Source organism: Clarias gariepinus, chromosome 12 (genome assembly GCF_024256425.1).
Source record: "Clarias gariepinus isolate MV-2021 ecotype Netherlands chromosome 12, CGAR_prim_01v2, whole genome shotgun sequence".
Classification (NCBI taxonomy): domain Eukaryota; kingdom Metazoa; phylum Chordata; class Actinopteri; order Siluriformes; family Clariidae; genus Clarias; species Clarias gariepinus.
In genome coordinates, this window is record NC_071111.1 from 32649964 (window position 1) to 32671146 (window position 21183).

The 21183-nt window shown below is 40.5% G+C and overlaps 2 protein-coding genes across 2 annotated transcripts in view; both read left to right on the forward strand.

Moving 5' to 3' along the window:
• mrpl42 (mitochondrial ribosomal protein L42) overlaps positions 1-21183 on the forward strand; it is a 152276-nt gene that overhangs the window by 56197 nt on the left and 74896 nt on the right. The window lies entirely within an intron of this gene.
• LOC128534043 (olfactory receptor 1J2-like) lies at positions 12218-13291 on the forward strand. The gene has a single exon (XM_053508315.1). It carries the CDS (start codon positions 12284-12286, stop codon positions 13289-13291), a length of 1008 nt encoding a protein of 335 aa, XP_053364290.1. The 5' UTR covers positions 12218-12283.

Genomic DNA, 21183 nt, shown 5'->3' on the forward strand with positions numbered 1-21183 from the left:
TGTAAGACACTAGCAGTTCGCTCAGATACTGCGGCGCGAGACCATTCAATGCTTTATATGTCAAGAGTAGTATTTTAAAATCAATGCGAAATTTCACAGGGAGCCAATGGAGTGAAGATAAGATAGGGGTGATGTGCTCATATCTTTTGGTTCTAGTGAGGACTCTCGCTGCTGCATTCTGGACTAGGTGAAGCTTATTTATGCACCTAGCTGAACAACCAGACGGTAAGGCATTACAATAGTCCAACCTAGAGGTGATAAAAGCATGAACTAGTTTTTCTGCATCGTTTAGCGACAATATATTTCTTATCTTGGCAATATTTCTGAGGTGAAAGAATGCTATCCTGGTAATATTTTCTACATGAGCTTCAAATTATAGGCTGGAATCTATAATCACACCCAGGTCTTTCACTGTTGCACTTGATGGAACAGAAAGGCCATCTAAAGTTATGGTGTGATCTAAAATTTTACTCCTAGCTTTATGCGGTCCTATGACTAGAACTTCTGTCTTATCCAGATTAAGCAGAAGGAAGTTAATTAGGATCCAATTTCTTATGTCCTGCACACATTGCTCAACTTTAGTAAGCTGTTTTTTTCTCATCAGGTTTTGCTGAGACATATAACTGTGTGTCGTCAGCATAACAATGAAAACTAATACCATGCTTACGGATTATGTTGCCCAGAGGAAGCATGTAAAGGGAAAAAAGCAGTGGACCTAAAACTGAACCCTGCGGAACACCAAACTCCACTAGAGAACATGCAGAATAATCACCATTTAAGTCTACATATTGATAACGATGGGTCAGATAGGATCTGAGCCAGGAGAGGGCTGTACTCTTAATTCCTACTACATTTTCTAATCTGTGAAAAAGAATAGCGTGATCAACGGTGTCAAAAGCTGCACTGAGGTCGAGTAATACAAGCATAGTTACACAACCCTGATCAGAGGCCAATAGGAGGTTATTTACTACTTTAACTAGTGCTGTCTCTGTGCTGTGATGAGGCCTAAATCCTGACTGATACAGTTCATGTATGCCATTTCTATGTAGATATGAGAATAGCTGCTCTGCTACTATCTTTTCCAGGATCTTAGAGATAAAGGGGAGGTTTGATATTGGCCTGTAACTGGACAGCTGACAGGGGTCGAGGTCAGGTTTCTTAATTATTGGTTTGATAACTGCTAATTTTAAAAGATTTTGGAACATAACCAATGCTGAGTGAAGAATTAATTATTCTTAACAGGGGTTCTGTTATTGCTGGTACTATCTGTTTAAGAAAATGTGTCCGTACAGGATCTAATATACAGGTTAATGAATTCGCAGAAGAGATGAGTGAAAATAGTTCATTTTCTTCAAGGGGAGCAAAGTATTCTAGGTTCTGATCTGACATAGCTAGTATAACATCTGCATCAATTACATTGTTCAGTTTGAAAACCTCAATTTTATGCCTAATATTTACAATTTTATAATTAAAAAAGTTTATGAAGTCCTCACTATTGCATGATGTTGTTGTGGAGATTTCTGCAGTGGTCTTATTTCTGGTTAATTTGGCTACAGCATTAAATAAAAATCTAGGATTATTTTTGTTATTTTCTTTAAGAGTGGAGAGATATGTTGATCTAGCTACACTAAGAGCTTTTCTATAGTTCAGGATGCTCTCCTTCCAGGGGTGTAGATTTAGGGTGGACGGAGGGGATGTGTCCCCACCAATATCCTCCAACTATTGAAATGTCCCCACCAATAATTTAATCCACTTTAAAAAAAAAAAGAAATCCTGCCGTCAACATTAACCTAGACACGCAGAAAGGGATAAATCACGTTCTCTCCTTGAGTCCTCCCGCCCCCAAAACACATATGAACATTTTGATTGGCTGTGCCTTTCCCTGCTATCACGTGAGAGGCTATGGCTGCGTTCAGATACAAGCAGCGCCAAATGCAGTCGATTTCCGCCCCCCCGTGCAAGAAGGTGTGTTGGGTGACATACATGTAAAAAAAAAAAAAAAAACATAGCAAAAAAAGAAGCTGGACATAAGGAGCTTTTTTTTTTTTTTTTTTAAAGAAAATTGTAAGTCACTTCAAGTTCGCTAGTAAATCCATCAAAGTAACGACAACAGTTAACGTTAATGCTAGTGGCTTTGACGCCCATTCATTATAGCAGGACAGGCTATAGTCTGTGAATACGAATTTAACACTAATAGCAGATTAAACAGCTAAATGTAAAAGTATAAATATGATCCCTGTCAGTTCTCCATGGCCAGAATTTTGTTGACGGTTTACCAATAGACAATCCACTTTGCAAAAATAGTTTTTAAAATGCATTCACTGACTTGGCAGATTTGCACACTAAGACTCTGAAAAGGCTGGAAGACATTCTTCTGACAGGAGAGGTGGATGATATTGTTAATCAGTATCCAGAACTTAACAGGGAGACTCTAGTTCAGCTAGCCATGTTTAAGTCCAAAAACAGTTTCAAATCTAGTACAGAAGTTGCTACTATCATGAGAGGAATGCCAGTGGAGGTGAGGGGTTTATTTGATCAAATTGAAACCCTTGTCAGGCTGCTTTTAGTTATCCAGGTGTCATCAGCTGAAGCAGGAGACTAAAAACCTGGCTCATATCAACAATGCTTGATTGAACAATACTGCTGTATGCCATGTCCACCAGAACAGTCTGGACAATATTGATGTCAAACAAATATGCCAGCAGTTTATTTCTGTTAACGAGAGGCGAAAGCATGTTTTTGGCTCCTTCATATAGGAGCAATAGGCATTGAGCTGTTGTGTGGAACCTATCAGTACTGTAGTTCATGTTTAGATGTAATTTACTTTTATATATACTGATGTTTGAGATGTTTCATTTGCCCTATGGCTTAATAAAGAATAGTCTTTATTAAACTATCTTTTTGTCAGTTATTTAACATTCCTTTAACATTACACTATTCCTTAATTTAACTTAATTAATTGAATTTCGAATGGATTAATATCAATCAAATCATTGCTAGTATTAATGTAAAGTGATTTTGCAGCATATTTAAAAAACATGCATTCCGTGGACGGATTTGGGGTGGGAGGTTGTTGGGTGGGGCAGGGAATGGGGGGTGGAGTCATAGGACCCCCACCAATGTCCAGAGCAAATCTACGCCCTTGTCTCCTTCCATGCTATTTTAAATACTAACAATTTAGTTTGACACCATTTACGTTCTAATTTCCGAGCGGTCTGTTTTAAAGTGCGCTTGTGATCGTTATACCAGGGAGCGAGTTTCTTATCTTTAATAATTTTTCTTTTGAGTGGAGCTACATTATCTAAGGTATAGCGAAATGTTGACTCTAAATATTCAGTCACATGAGCGAGTTCTGTGGAGTCAAACGGTGATCTAATTGAAGTTGGGAACTATGGGAAACTACTGATAAAACTCTGTGTGGTAGTTGATGTGAATGTACGTTTCATATGGTAGCGCGGCGCTGTGCGTACATTATTACTGTGACACACTTGAATTGAGACAAGATAGTGTTCTGAGATAACTTCAGATAGTGGAATTGTGAGTAAATTTCTTATACTTAATCTAAAGTGTGACCTGCTTTATGAGTGTGTCCTACTACTGTACACACTGATTTACTTCTACCGAGTCCAGTATGGACATAAATGCTGTTCTCAGAGGGTCTTCTGGATTCTCAAAATGAATATTATAATCTCCAGCAATTAACACTTTGTCTACAGAAACGACTAGAGGATCGGTTTGAGAGGAAATCTGCAAATTCACTAAGAAATTCAGAGTACGGCCCTGGAGGTCTGTAAATGATAATTATTGAAATCGACTGAGCTGAGTTAATATAGTTAAATACACTTATGTTACTATAAAGAATTTCAAATAAATAAAATTTGTGTCCGTGTTTTTGTACAATAGTCAAATTATCATTGTGAATAACTGCGACGCCTCCTCCTCTACCAGTTAACCGAGGCTGGTGTATGTAGCTGTATCCAGGAGGACTAGCTTCATTTAGAGCTACATACTCGTCCTGTTTAATCCAGGTTTCTGTTAAACAGAGTATATCAAACTCCTGATCCCTGATAATTACATTAACTATAACAGCTTTAAATGCGAGAGATCTAATATTTAACAGTCCTAGCTTCAGATCAGAGGTGCCGGCTTCGCATTCATTATGATATAAGTTTGTGGTCTTTATGTTAATTAAATTACTAAAACAGACTTTCTGAGTCTTTCTCAATTTGTTTTTAGCTCGGGGAACAGACACAGTCTCAATATGATGAACCCTGAGTGACGACTCTATGCAGCTAGCAGACGGTTGGTTTAGCCTGTCTGTCTGCTCCCTGGCCTGGGCTCTGGATTGTCACCGATTAACTCGGCCTCTTCTGAGACTATGAGCTATACAGTACTACAGAAAATGAGAGCAGCACCTTCCCAAATGGGATGGACCCGGTCCCGCCCTAACAGGCCAGTTTTGCCCTCAAAGGTCTTTCAATTATCAATGAAGCCCACGTTGTTTTCGGAGCACCACCTGGACATCCAGCGGTTCAGCGACCATAACCTGCTGTAAGCTATGTCGGCACGTCTCATTGGGATGGGACCAGAGCATACTACTCCATCCGACATCGCCTTCGCTAATTTCAACACTTTTATAAAGTTATTCTTACTAACCTCTGACTGACAAAGGCGTATATCATTAGCTCCAGCATGTACCACTATCTTGGAGAACCTGTGCTGTCCTAGAACCCTAAGATTACCTGCTATGTCCGGTGCTCTGGCTCCCGGGATACACCTAACCACTGCCGCTGGCGCCCTAAAGGCCTAGCTAATTTCACATGTCTTATTATAGAGTCTCCTATAACCAGAGCTCTTTCAGGTTTCTTAGTGGGTGCATCACTGAGGAGAGCAAACCTGTTGGACACATGAAGCGGTGTGCTCCGGTGGGCTAGCCTTAGCGTTAGCTTTGGCTGAACGAGTATGCCACCGAGTCGTCACCCACTCGCCCCGGCGTGAGGGCTCTAATGCCGGAGTCAGGGGCTGGTTACAGTATCTCCGCCTGCGGCACCCAGACTGTCGGCTACAGGCATAACACTGCTCTCACACTCTAATCCTCTCTAAAGTCTGAATGCGCTCCTCTAACGCTGATATCTTCTCCGTCAGAGTGCTCACTAACACTCACCTATCACAAATAAAATTACCACTAATGACGGAGGAAGACTGTCTAAACATCCTGCACTCCACACACTGAACAAGCTGAATATTAGACATGATATCGTTCCTGAGTCGGTGTTTAGTTGTTTGGAGCTGAATTCCGTTTGTTGTTCTTAGACGAAGAAACTCGCGCGTTCTCCAAAAAGTGCAAAAAAAGGCGAAGCCAAATAGTATGAAAACTAGTTGCTATTAATATTATTATTGTATAAATGAAAAAGCTATGTAATTTAAACACTGATACAAACGCGAAACTTTCGCGGCAACGATACAAAAACAGGAAGCTACGTCACCAAATACGTCACCCTGGAATCAAGGGTGTTCACCAGTCTTAGCTCTGATCTTTCTACATGTCACACAACTTTCTCACAAGGGAGTTAGCAGTCGTAATCCAGTATTTCTGCGGCGATTTTGAGAGCATGTAGTTCCTTCCACAATGTCCGACCTTTTCATAAATGACTCTTAAGATTAAAGTTGTGATATGTGACTCTTTGGATATAATGACTGGATGTTTTACATGCTCAGGCATTGCAGCCCTACCAAGACGTCCTCCAACTCTCAGCACTCCATCCTGCAGTACTGGATCTAGTTTGGAGAGGCAACTGTTCCTTTTTACAGATGCATCACCCTTTTGCAATGTGGAAATTTCTTCTTTGAATTTTTGGCCTTGAATGAACTTGATGACTTTGTTTTCTGCTCTTGTCCTGAATGGTCAGAGACTTGTGGTTTTCTGTCACTGGGTCATCTACACGTCTTTTAACCTTTTTTATTCTCTGTTTAAGCATGTCCTTGATATGAAGAATCCAGGCAACGTATCTTTTTTAACTTGTACCAGTCAGAGTGATAATTGATCAGTTTGCTCACGGCCTCCGTGCTCTCTGTAGTACTCAGAAAATTTACTGAATTCATGAATGTTATCAGGCCATCTACACTCTGGTTCTTTGAGAAAGGAGGGACCATGGATCCAATTGACATTTTTCGTGAATTTTTCACAGGATACTCCCCTGGATGCAGAATCAGCTGGATTTTTTGAGTTATTGACATACCTCCACTGCTGTGGCTTGGTTGACTCTCTTATAATGGCAATTCTGTTGGCAACGAAGGTTTTAAACAAAGTTTTTCATTGTCAATATATCTTAAAATTGTTGTACTGTCGGTCCAAATTATATAGAGTCCATTAACTCCATTTCCAGTTGGCCGTTCAACATTTTGTTAGTGTTCACAGCAACTACTGCCGCAGTCAATGTGTGTGTCAATGTTGTTTCAGAGGTGCTACACGAGAATTCCCCATCATAAAGGCACAATGTGTGAGTCCATCAGCATTTACCAACTTGAGGTATGAGACAATTCCATATCCCATCTCACTTGCATCTGAAAAGTGATGAAGTCGTGTTGTAGTTGTAACTCCAAAGTCAACTGGTTTTATGCATCTTGCCACACTGAACTCGGACAATTGATGCAACTCTTGTAGCCAGGCCTTCCATCTTTTTGCAAACTGTTCAGGAATGTCGTCATCCCATGTGAGTTTTTCTTTGCACAACTACTGCATTAAGATCTTGGCTGGCAGTATGACAGGTGCAAGGAAACCCAAGAGGTTGTAAATTGAACTAGTAATTGACAAAATTCCTTTTCTGGTCACAGCTTGCTCTTTTAAACTAATCCTAAACTTGAACGTGTCTGAATTGATGCACCACAACACCCCTAGAGTTCTCTCTAAAGGAAGGGCATCTTTACTCAAATCCAAGTCTCTAATGTCTTTGGTTCTTTTACTCTTAAGAATAGAAGTCAGTAAGGCCCGACTATTACTTGCCCACTTGGTGAGGTGGAACCCTCCACTTGCACAAAGGTTGGTGAGATGGTTATATAACGCAACTGCTTGATCACGGCTCGAAACAGACTTCAAACAGTCATCTACATAAAAGTTTTTAAGTACTGTGTTGACTGCCTCAGCAGATGCATTGCTGCAGTTTTCTTCTGCTGTTTTCCTAAGGGCGAAATTAGCAACACTTCGAGACAATTTTGCACCTAACAGATAAACGACCATCTTGTACTCGTCTTTTTCCAGAACTCTCACCTGATAATACATGGCTTCCACATCTGCCATCATGGCAACTTCCTCTTGTCTAAAGCGTGTAAGCACTCCAATGAGTGAAATTCATCATGTCTGGTCCCTGTAGGAGCTCGCTATTCAATGATACTCCCTGGTAGCTGGCAGCACAGTCAAAGACCCCCCTTAGCCTTTCCTTTTGAGGATGATATACACCATGGTAAGGTCGATCTTGTCGACTCAAGTGAGGTGTAGGGACCTTGACTGCATGACCTTTTTCAAACATGTCGTTCATGAAGTTTGAATACTCCTCGTGAAAAGAGCGGTTATTCTTAAATTTTCTTTTGAGATTCAGTGCACGCTGCATGGCTGCACTTCGGTTGGTGGGCATTTGAATAGCTGCTTTCTTAAATGGAAGACAGATGTAGAAGTGATTGTCGGTAAACTGCAGAGAGTTAGACACAGGGTCTAAAAACTGATAATCCTCTTGTGACAACTCGGCCTTATCATCACAATTCCGTTCAGGAAAATCATGGTTGTACTGTTGTATCAGCACCACACTTTTGATGGAAATTCTGTTGGCTGTAACACTCGCCTGCTCGTTGTCATACATGCTTTCCTCTACCGATTCTCGAAGAGGTCCATTTAGAGTCCATCCAAGAGCAGTCTTTACTGCATATGGCCCTTTGTGCCTGCTGTTAATTACTTGCCATGGTTCTAGAAGCTTATACTCTTTGTTGCCTATGAGAATTTCAACTCCAGCATCAATCTGAGGCAATTTCACTTCACTGAGGTATGGCCACTTATCAATGTCGTGCTGTTGTGGAATGTTTTCCACTGAGACTGGGATGCTCTTTTGTGTAAACACTTTGGAAAGTTCAACAAAGGTGTTTTCTTCCAGACCACTACATTTACATTTAGCAGACGCTCTTATCCAGAGCGACTTAATTTTTTTATCTCATTATACATCTGAGCAGTTGAGGGTTAAGGGCCTTGCTCAAGGACCCAACAGTGGCATCTTGGTGGTTGTGGGGTTTGAACCTGGGATCTTCCGAAATGCCTTAACCACTGAGCTACCACTAACCTCCAAGTCATTGAGCATATAGCTTTCTACTTGTTTCTTCGAGTTCATGGTGCTTAACATCATGTTAACTTTTCGGCCTTGAACATTTAACATTTAGACTCCGTGCAGAAAGTAGCAGAACTACCTGGGTCCATAAAGGAATACACTTCTACGTTCTTGTCACTTTTCTTGGACTTTATTTTAACAGGTACTATGGAGAGAATGCAATTGTCTCCAGCCCCAGTACAGACGCTTGTTTCATGACTCACTGTAGCAGGCAAGGTGTTAACTGTTTCAGTTTCATCAACTTTTACTGTTGATGTTAAAAGTTTTACTGTATTTGAGCACAATCGCACATCTACATTACTTTCAATAAAGTCTTTTAGCACCCCTTTGTACTTACGACACTTAGTTTCAACGTCATTCAAATTGCAAGCATTGTCCATAAGCAACTCTATTTCGTTGAATTTTGCAGTCAGTTGACTCCACTTGCCTTCTCTGGTGTTTATCATTTCGTGAAGCTTCTCTTCGAAACCTTTGTCAACGGGCACCCTCACTTGCTCAGACTTAATTTCTTTAAATAAACATGTTCTTTTAACAGAAAATTACCTCGTGGCCGCGTGCCACCTCGGAGGTCATAGACGAGTATCTTTTCTTGTAAACTTGGTAAATAACATGATTGCTGTGGATGGATCAGATAATATGGCTTTCATGCTTCTTCATGGAACAAGCCTTGCAGCATCATGTGATTATATGCAAAACCTCGATACCACGATAATTGCGGTACCACAAATGTATTTCTTATATCAAAATAAACAAATCTTATGCACAAAATGAACATAGTCTTGCAACAAACAAAATGATTTACTAGCAAAAAACAAAAACAAAATACTTTTAATGACTGAAACCAAAAAAAAAAGAAAAGAAAAATAATTATTTCCATGACACTAACACACTAACTTTTTTGTTCTGGCATCTACAGTAGGTGGTGGAACGAACTTCCTCTAGATGTATCTTTTGATGCATCTTTTGCAACAGAAGAGACTTTAACAATCTTTAAATGACGACTTGACGTATCTGTTTCTCCAGTACTTGGACTAATTCACCCCCTCCTCCCCCCCACACACCCCCCAAAAAAAACATCTAACCAGTTGTGTTTGACTAATGGCACTTAGTTATTAACCTAGTTAACCCAGTGTAAGTATCTATCCAGTGATGTAAACTTTAAAGCACTTTTTGTAAGTCGCTCTGGATAAGTGTGTCTGCCAAATGCCTATATGTAAATATCGGCCATATGGGCGTTAAGTGTACCTTAGACCTGGTAAAATCCAGGTTCTACTGGCCAAGGGCAGGCATGGATGTACAGAGGAAAATAGAGACTTGTGGGAGATATGTGTACAGAAAGGCATTGCCTGAGAAAGTGGCACCCAATATAAATACTACCTAGTCAATATTAATACCCCTTGAACTTGTTTGTATGTATTTTCCTTCTCTTGAACCAGACTGAAGAGAAACCAAAAATATCTTGGTGATCACAGATCATTTCACAAAGTTTGCTGTTACTGTTCCAACACCTTAACAGAAGGCCCGCACCATAGCAAAATGTCTGTGGTAGAATTTTATTGTGCATTATGGAATCTTAAAAAAAAACTTTATAGCAATCAGGGCCCAGATTTTAAGTCTCACATGATAAAACAGCTTTGTCGGGTGGCTGGAATACAGAAGATGAGGACTACCCCATACCACCCCAGGCGAGATCTTATTGAGCGATTTAATCGAGCATTGCTAGACATTCTAGGCACTCTCCAAAATTAAAAAGTCTTAAAAGTCTTCACATTTTGTGATGCCACTTGTCCATGTTTATAATTGTACCCGGAATGATGTTACAGGGTTTTCGCCATACCATTCGCCAAGCTAATGTTTGGGCATCAACCCAGTCTGTCTGTCCACCTTGCATTTGGGTTACCTGTAAGAAAAGGGTGGCAGTTCTCACATTCTCAGTATTTACAAAGCATTAAATCCCATCTTAAAGAAAGTTACAAGTTGACCTCTGGTAATGCTTTTAAAGTAGCAGAAAAAACAAAACCAGATTTGACAAACATGTAACTGTCTCAGATTTAGAACCTGCTGACCGACTATTGGTCAGGAATGTCCGTATTCGGGATGTGCACAAATTATCAGACAGATGGGAGTCAGTCCTACATGTAGTGGTTAAAAGTGCAGGAAGTCTTTCAGTCTATACTATCAAACCTGAGGACCAAGACGGTCCAGTTAGAATGCTCCATAGGAATTTATTGCTCCCCTGCAGCTATATTTCTCCTGAGATAAGTAATGAGTGCGTTAAGCCAACACAAAGGTGTAGGCCACTAACCTGTCTTAGTGCCGCAACTAGACCCAGACAAATTCTTAGATGATGTTGATGATAATGGTGAAATCATTCCAGTATGCTGATACAGTAAGCCTCCCAGCACCGAGGACTCAAGGTATTCAATCACCCACCCGGCGCAACTTGATCTCACAATAGTTAGTGTGCAGGATACACAACGTATTAGATCTCCAGGCACAAATTCCTCTATTGAGACTCTTGTAGATCTCCAAGATGTGAATTGCACTCCAGAAGTTGATCAATCACGTGATGTACTTGAGCGTACTGTAAATATAGTGACACAGCCTTTGATGAGCCACTGCCAAAAAGATATTGAGCATTCATGCACTGACCAAACCAGACAAACAGAAGGTACAAGTGACTGTCATGATGTGCATACTGAGCAAACATTAGCAGCTCCTGACATGTCTGACAATGTGGAAGAGACATATGAAGCTGAGACTGATTTGTTAGTTGAGTCCCAGCTGAATGACTTGACTGACCCAGCAGTAGGAAACCAAGCTCACAATGATAATTGTGAAAGACCAATGAGACATTTAGTCACGCATAAAGATGCTTGCTGCATTGTCTTGTTGACAAGCTTGTTGATAAACATATTTTTGTAATAATGTATGATAACTGTGTGAGGTCAGGTTTTCAGATGTGGAACTTTGTGTACCAAAAACTAAAGCTAGAAGCTTCAGAAGGTGGAACCAGATACTTTCAGTTAACTGGTAGTGAACCAAGAGAGGAGACATAATCTACATGCTAAAGAGATGGAACATCAGTTTTACTCCCTGGTGCTGTAGGACCGTACTGTGATAAGAAGATCAATATGCTCTTTCTCTAATCGATGTAGTAGAATATACTGAACACAAACACTGTATTTGGTTCCCAGCGATCGAATTTGATCGATACGATTTGCATGCAGATTTAAATAAGTTATTAATTTGTCAAAGTCTCCTAAATAGTATTCACACTTTGGGCTTCAAATATTACTAGCTCTTCAGATATTGGCTAAAGCAAACCAAAATTAATAACTTAATTGTAACCCAGGTTACATTGCAAGGTCAAAATAGTTTAATTATGTTGAGTGAAACTATATGTGTGTTTGCTAAACTCTGACACATTACTTTACGTACTAAATACGTAGTAAAATAAACTTCTGTCCATTATTAAGCAATGTACATAATGCAATTAAGCAATTGACTGTTGATCTCAACCACATGTGTGGATTTATCCCTTTTACTTTATTCAGAGGTGTGGTCAATGATTTAAATTTACCACAGATACAGTATAAATGGGAATGATGTCTGCAGGTATATTACTATGCTTTCCTAACTGGATCAGGGATAATATTAAAAAGTGCAGACTTTTTTATAATAATAATAATAATAATAATAAATGTGTTTGAATGTATTTATTTATTTATTTATTTATTATTGCTGAGTATTCTATCCTATTAAATTGCAAGTAACTTATTTAATGAATAGGATTAATATATAATTATTTGCAATTTGATACGTTGTTTTGAAGACTAATCTATAAGCAGGAACAATATTAAAATATAAGTACTATTGTTTTCTACAGGTTATACTGCCAGACGACACCTGACATGACTTCTGTGCCACCTGCTCTTTCAAACACCACATTTATTCGCCCTTCCACTTTTTATATCAATGGATTTTACAATATTCCACACACAAAGTACTACTATGTATTTCTATGCACTGTCTATGTTGTAACAGTTTTAGGGAATTCTTTTATAATGTGCACAATCTATCTAGCACGTACCCTTCATACCGCAAAGTACATTGCTGTGTTTAACTTGGCTCTTTCTGATTTGGGAGGGAGCTCTTCTCTTATTCCAAAGATTATTGATACTTTTCTGTTTGACCATCAGGTCATATCATATGAAGCCTGTCTGTCATACATGTTTTTTGTCTTATTCTTTATGTGCTTGCAATCTCTTACTCTGCTTGTTATGGCCTATGACAGGGTAGTTGCAATATGTTTTCCTTTAAGGTATAATGCCATTGTTACCAAAGCAGCAATGACTTTAATCATTGGCATTGCGTGGATTATTTCTATAACTATAATTGCTGTCCTTGCAGCCCTTATTACCAGGCTGTCCTTCTGTAGATCCACAGTCATTGACAGCTATTTCTGTGATCATGGTCCTATTTATAAGTTAGCTTGTAATGAAAACATCATAAATCACATCATGGCTATACTTTGTTTTGTTGTGTTGTCTTGTGTTCCAATGTTATTAATAATTGTATCATATATTTGTATCGGCATTGCCCTGCTGAATATCTCACATGGTTCCGAACGGAAGAAAGCTATGAAAACCTGTACTTCCCACCTTTTTTTAGTGGCTTTAGCCTATATTCCATTTTTTGCCAGCAATATGCTATCTTTTACTTCATCTTTAAAAGCAAATGATAGAATAATTAATTCTACTCTGACACAGATTATTCCACCCATGTTAAATCCCATTATATATACTCTAAAGACTGAGGAAGTCATGCTTGCTGTAAAAGGTCTCTATAAACGGGCCAAAATAGCAGTGACCTATGGCATGTGCAACGGAAACACAATTAATCCCTGTGTGGGAGTTTAAAGACATTTATTATAAATAATTAATAATAATTAATGAATATAAGAAAATATTAATTATCTAAATAATTATTTTATTCAAATATAATGACATAGCAAACTTTTGGTCTCATAGAATGTTTATTTTAGCATTAAGGCTGTCAAATACTTTACAGTAATGGAGAAATCATGTTGTTGAATAAAAAATACTTACAGAAACTCTTATCACTGATCAACATTTCTTTTAATAAATTATCATAATTTATGAAACATCTGTATGGGTACAAATGAAAATTCAATATATTGTAAATTGATTCATTTGAAAAATAACAAATGTCTTAAGTTTTAAGACAAATGTCTTAAGTTTTAAATGACTTTAAAAATCACAGCCATAATTAAGAACCAGAGCCAAAATATTAACCAGTAATTAATCTCTTCAATGACTACTGCTACCCAAAAAATTTATTTACAAAAGTAAAATTCAACTCAGCCTATCTGATAAAAACAAAGAAAAGCCTCACCTCCAATGTTAATGGCCAAAAGGGCAGTGGTCCTGGATATATAAACAGAGTACACCTACCCATAGTCTACCTACCTATCCAAGTCAATCAGTGCCTGTTGTAGTGTTATGGCACTTTCGGCTCCTCTTCAGCTAAAAAAAAATAAATAAAAATTGACAAGCTCAGTCTGGTCAAACATAAATGGTAAATAGAATACACTAACGCATGTTCTATATCCCTATCCATGTATGTCGCCCCATTACAGTTCTAACGTGTATAGTACTCTTGGGCAAATTCCTTTCAGAAAAAAAAAATCCCATATTCGCTAGCATTTTACTCAAACATTTGAAACAATGCAAATAAATGACCATACAGTTTATAAATACACTGCATGGCCAAAAAACAAGGGTGCATACGTTTAGCTTTAATTACACTGTGGGGTCCAGTTAATGTATGAAAATGATTCCTCTTTTTCTTAGAACGACTCTTTTACAGAGTCCTGAAATATGCCTGTGCCATTAGTGAAGAAAAACTTCATGGATGTGATATTCTGGTGATTCTGTACTTTTAACATAACATTGCTGAGCCTACACCAGACTAACTGGAGCAAAGCCAAATGACTGCCTCATTTAGAGGCATGAATAGTGCCTCATGTTTATCATCATTATCCACAATACAGCATCTTTGAAAAACTGTGACTCTAGTCTGTTGTCTGAGACCTGATATTTTCAGGCTATGATCAACACAGGGAGTTCACTGACTCTAATGCAAGAATCTTGTTGGAATCAGTTGAAGCATATGGAACAGTTAAAGCCTAGTCGTGGGCAGACTTTTTAACAAGCCACTGGACAAGTTGTAAATGCCTTAAGAATGTGGAGATGTAACTGTAAATTACAGCAGAGTTGCAACGATCTTATATGTAATGAGGGATTTGGATCTTACTGTGCCTATAATTTTAGGAATAGATTTCTTTGTCAGTTGGAATTTGTTTGGATTTTCATGAGTTTCGTTCGGTATATCCTGTCTGCCACAAATGAAATTTTCCTTCCTCCCTGTCTGTTCTACCAATACCTTGTTGTTCTCCTACTTGGCCCTTATCAAAAGAGTCTTATTTAAGACCCACTTACTTATTCACTAATCAATCACCAAGGCAGATACATCTTTGGAAATAAAGTCACAACTGGAACAGCTCATGAAATTGTGGCCAGAATGCCTATTGAGTATATTTTGAGAAAAAGCTCTTCATCAATCAAGAGATAAAGATGATGCTTGATAAGAAAGTAATTCATTCTTCAACATCTCCCTGGGCTGCTTCATTTGCCCTTGTACCCAAAAAAGGTGGAGGATTCTGTGTTGACTTTAGAGGATTGAACTCAAAGACTCTATTAGATGCATATCCTATGCCACAAATACATGATATCCTCGATTCTCTTCATAGAGCTGCAATTTCTTAAAAGTGGGTATTTTGAGGGCAGGTTGAGATGGAGCCTGAAAGCATACCTCAAGACTGCCTTCGTTATCTCATCAGGTTTGTTTGAATTTCTTCATTTGCTTTTTAAGCTAAAAATGCTGCTGCTTCATTTCAGCTTCTTCTTTCTTCTTTGTGTTTTGTCTTTTCTTTTTCAGGGGTCGCCACAGCAAATCATCTAGGTCCATCTGACCCTATCCTCTGCATCCTCTTCTCTCACACCCACTACCTTCATGTCCTCTCTCACTGCATCCATAATTCTCCTCTTTGGTCTTTCTCTAGACCTCCTGCCTGGCAGTTCCAACATCAGCATCCTTCTACTGTTATATTCACAATCTCTCCTCTAAACATGTCCAAACCACCTCAAGCTGGCCTCTTTGACTTTATCTCCAAAACATATAACATGTTTTGTCCCTCTGATGAACTCATTCTGTCATACACACTCGGGTTGCGACCGGCACTAGGACCTAGAAGTAGTAAGGTTGCGAACCAGGAAGCATAAAAGGAGACAAGATGGAGCTTCACATCACTCAGTCATTGAGTTTGCCCATATGTCGGTTCAAATTGTTCGTCTGCCATTAGGTGAGTACTCTCTTTCTTGGGTTTACTTCCTGATTCGAGTGTGTGTCCATAGGACGCGGGTTAAATTTGTGTTTTTCCTTGCTCCCCTTTTTTGAGAGTCCTTAGACTAATTCGCGTGGTTATCCTGCCTACTCGCTTGCTTCCGCGTTTGGGTTTACCATCCACGCTACAAAGGGCTAACCGCTTAATCGCTAAGTCTTCTGATCATTCCGGGTTAGTTTGTGATACATTCTGGATCCTATCCATCCTTGTCACTTCCAAAGAGAACCTCAACATCTTCAGCTCTGCTACCTCTAGCTCTGCCTCCTGCCTTTTCTTCAGTGCCACTGTCTCTAAAATGTAGAGCACCGCTGGTCTCACCACTGTTCTGTACACCTTTCCTTACATTCTCGCTAAAACTCTTTTATCGCACAACCTGCCTGTACCTGCCTCTTCACCTCCTTTCCACACTCTCCGTTGCTCTGGACTGTTGATCCTAAGCACTTAAAATCCTGCACCTTCTTTACCTCTGCTCCCTGTATCCTCCCCGTTCTGCTTGGGTTCCTCTCATTTACACTCATGTATTCTGTCTTGCTGCAGCTAACCTTCATTCCTCTGCTTTCCAGAGCATACCTCCACCTCTCCAAACTTTCCTCAAACTGTTCCTTGCTCTCGATACAAAGCACAATGTCATCTGCAAACATCATTGTCCATGGAGACTCCTGTCTAACCTTATCTGTCATCCTGTCCATCACCATAGCAAACAAGAAGGGACTCAGATCCTTGATGCAGACCCACCTTCACCTTGAACTCTTCTGTCACACCTACAGCACATCTCACCACTGACTTACAGCTCTCATACATGTCCTGCATCACTGTAACATACTTCTCTGCCATTTCAGACTTGCTCATACAACACCACAGTTCCTCTCTTGGCACCCTGTTGAAAGCTTTCTCTAAATCTACAAAGACACATTGCAACTATTTATTACCTTTTCTGTATTTCTTCATCAAAGCAAATACTGCATCTGATGTACTCTTTCTAGGCATGAAACCATATTGCCTCTTACAAATGCTCACTTCTGCTCTTAAACTAGCTTCCACTACTCTTTCCCACAGCTTCATTGTATGGCTCATTAGCTTTATGCCTCTGTAATTGCCACAGCTCTGCACATCTCCCTTGTTCTTAAAAATCGGCACCAATACACTTCTCCTCCATTCCTTTGGAATCCTCTCACTCTCCAATATCTTGTTAAACAAACTTGTCAGAAACTCTACTACCACCTCTCCTAAGCACTTCCATATCTCCACAGGTATGTAATTGGGACCAACAGCCTTTCCACTCTTCATCCTCTTCAACGCCCTTTTTACCTCACTTTTACTAATATTTGCTACTTCCTGCTCCAAAACAGTCAACTCTTGTAATCTTTGTTCCCTTTCGTTTTCCTCATTCATCAACTCTTTAAAGTACTACTTTTATCTTCCCATCACCCCCCTGGCATCTGTCAGTACATTTCGTCAACCTAGCATACAACTTTAAGCAATTTCCCTCTGGGATTAATAAAGTTATTTGAATCTTGAATCTTGAATCTTGAACTCCTCATATGCTCTTTGTTTGGTCTTTGCCACCTCTACCGTCACCTTATGCTGCATCCCCTTCTTTATTCCTCTTAGTGTCCTACTTCTTCTTAGCTAGTTTGTCACACAAAATGTTTCTGATCATCAACATTTAACTATTAGTCAAAGATAACACAAGTAAACACAAAATGCATTTTTAATATGATGTTTTTTATTATTTAGAGAGAAAAAAAATCCAAACCTACAGTAATTGCCCCCTGAACCTAATACCTGGGTGGGCCACCCTTAGCAGCAATAACTGCAATCAAGCGTTTGTGATAACTTGCAACGAGTCTTTTACAGCGCTCTGGAGGAATTTTGGCCCACTCATCTTTGCAGAATTGTTGTAATTCAGCTTTATTTGAGGGTTTTCTAGCATAAACCGCCTTTTTAAGGTCATGCCACAACATCTCAATAGGATTCAGGTCAGGACTTTGACTTACACTCCAAAGTCTTCATTTTGTTTTTCTTTAGCCATTCAGAGATGGATTTGCTGGTGTGTTTTGGGTCATTGTCCTGCTGCAGCACCCAAGATCGCTTCAGCTTGAGTTGACGAACAGATGGGTGGACATTCTCCTTCAGGATTTTTTGGTAGACAGTAGAATTCATGGTTCCATCTATCACAGCAAGCCTTCCAGGTCCTGAAGCAGCAAAACAACCCCAGACCATCACACTACCACCACCATATTTTACTGTTGGTATGATGTTCTTTTTCTGAAATGCTGTGTTACTTTTACGCCAGATGTAATGGGACACGCACCTTCCAAAATGTTCAACTTTTGTCTCGTCGGTCCGCAAGGTATTTTCCCAAAAGTCTTGGCAATCATTGAGATGTTTTTTTAGCAAAATTGAGACGAGCCTTAATGTTCTTTTTGCTTAAAAGTGTTTTGTGCCTTGGAAATCTGCCATGCAGGCCGTTTTTGCCCAGTCTCTTATGGTGGAGTCATGAACACTTACCTTAATTGAGGCAAGTGAGGCCTGCAGTTCTTTAGATGTTGTCCTGGGGTTTTTTGTGGCCTCTCAATGATGAGTTGTCTCTGCACTCTTAAGGTAATTTTGGTCGGCCGGCCACTCCTGGGAAGGTTCACCACTGTTCCATGTTTTTGCCATTTGTGGATAATGGCTCTCACTGTGGTTTGCTGGAGTCCAAAAGCTTTGGAAATGGCTTTATAACCTTTACCAGACTAATAGATCTCAATTACTTTTGTTGTCATTTGTTCCTGAATTTCTTTGGATCTTGGCATGATGTCTAGCTTTTGAGATGCTTTTGGTCTACTTCTCTGTGTCAGGTAGCTCCTATTTAAGTGATTTCTTGATTGAAACAGGTGTGGCAGTAATCAGGCCTGGGGTGACTACAGAAATTGAACTCAGGTGTGATAAACCACAGTTAAGTTATTTTTTAACAAGGGGGGCAATCACTTTTTCACACAGGGCCATGTAGATTTGGAGTTTTTCTTTTCTCCCTTAATAACGTAAACCTTCATTTAAAAACTGCATTTTGTGTTCAATTGTGTTATCTTTGACTAATAGTTAACGGTTTTTGATGAGCAGAAACATTTAAGTGTGACAAACATGCAAAAGAATAAGAAATCAGGAAGGGGGCAAATAGTTTTTCACACCACTGTATGTCACCCTATGTTCCTGCCTCTTCTGGAAGAGATTATTCACTACTGCCATTTTCATCTTTTTTGCAAAGTCCACCACCATCTGTCCTTCTACATTCCTGTCCTGAAGACCAAGCCTGCCCATTACAGATCTGGCCTTTAAAAATGCACATTTTGAGAAAAGGGATCCCGCGACTTGCCGCGGCTGCGCGTGGCAAGCTGTGAAAATGCCCTTCATTACCTGTAGGGGGCAGTCATGTTTCAGGCTGAAGTATTGTGTGTCTACTGAAGCCGAAAATGTGTTGTCTCTTAGGCACCCATTGACAGCAAGCGACAGAGCTCATAAACGTGTCAAGCTCAAACTGATATGTATTTATTCTTCATTTTCTTTTCTCCTTCAATGATGGTACTTCTTTGACTGCGTTTTCTCCATTTAGAATTATAATTATTATTAGTAGTAGTAGTTCTCCGAATTTATTATTATTATTATTATTATTATTGTAACACATATGGTACAATAATAGTGAAAAGATGATAGTGTTGAATGCTGAGCTGAAGTCTATGTACAGCATTCGAACGTATGCGTCCTTCTTGTCCAAGTGTGTGAGGGCAAGATGGAGTGTAGTGGAGATGGCATCGTCCGTTGAGCGGTTAGGACGATACGCAAATTGCAGTGGGTCCAGTAAAGGGGGCAGCAGCGTCTTGATGTGTCTCATGACGAGCCGCTCGAAGCACTTCATGATGGTGGGTGTAAGTGCAACGGGACGGTAGTCATTGAGACAGGACACAGTAGACTTCTTGGGCACGGGGACGATGGTGGTGGCTTTGAAGCACGTGGGAACGACGGCGCTGCTCAGAGAGATGTTGAAGATGTCGGTGAGAACATCTGCCAGCTGTTCAGCACATTCTCTGAGCACTCTGCCTGGGATGTTGTCTGGTACAGCAGCTTTACGTGGGTTGACTCTGTGTAGAGTTTTCCTCACCTCAGCTGTAGTGAGACACAGCACCTGGTCGTTCGGAGGAGGGGTGGACTTCCTCGCCGCCACGTCGTTCTGCCTGTCGAACCGAGCGTAGAAGTTGTTCAGCGCATCTGGGAGGGAGCCGTCACCGTCACAGGCAGGTGATGTCGTCCTGTAGTGAGTGATGGCTTGTAAGCCCTGCCACATGCGCCGTGTGTCGTCGCTGTCCCTGAAGTGATTGTGGATTCTCTGGGCGTGTGCGTGCTTTCCCTCTCTGATGGCCCGAGATAGTTTGGCCCTTGCTGTTCTGAGGGCCACCTTGTCTCCCGCTCTGAAGGCACAGTCTCGGGTCCTCAGAAGTGCACGCACGTCCGCAGTAATCCACGGTTTCTGGTTGGGTCGTGAGATGATGTTCTTGGAGACAGTGACGTCATCGGTGCACTTGTTAATGTAGCTGGTCACTGATGATGTGTACTCCTCCAAGTCAGTGAAGTCACCGTAAGTTGCAGCCTCCCTAAACATGTTCCAGTCAGTGCTCTCGAAACAGTCCTGAAGAGCAGAGATGGCTCCTGCTGGCCAGGGTTCACCTGCTTTAGAACCGGTTTTGAGCGCCTGACGAGTGGTCTGTATGCTGGAATTAGCATAACAGAGATGTGGTCTGAGTAGCCGAGGTGGAATGTACACTCCGATAATGAAAACAGTGGTGAATTCTCGTGGTAAATAAAACGGTCTGCATCTAACAATCACAAACTCCACTAGCAATTAGCAATAACTAGAAACTAGCACAGAGTTCTTGCACCATTTCGTGTTGATGTAAACACACAAGCCGCCACCGCGAGTCTTACCGCACAGAGCTGCATTCCTGTCGACGCGAAACGAGGCTAGCCCGTCTAGCTGAATAGCGGCGTCCGGTACTCTGTCGCTGAGCCATGTCTCCGTGAAAACAAAGACACAGCAGTCTCTAACCTCACGCTGTGTAGCCTGCTGAAGTCGGATGTAGTCCAGTTTATTGTCCAGGGAGCAGACGTTGGATAGGATGATGGACGGGAGAGCCGGCCGGCTAGGGTTTGTTTTTAGCCTAGCACAGACTGCCGCCGCTTGCCGCGCTTCCGCTTCCTCGCGCACCACTTCCGATGACCCTTCGTCCGGCCGCCGGCATCAGGCAACGCCGAGGCTTTGAGGCCTGGTTCGCGCAGCAAGCCGAGGTC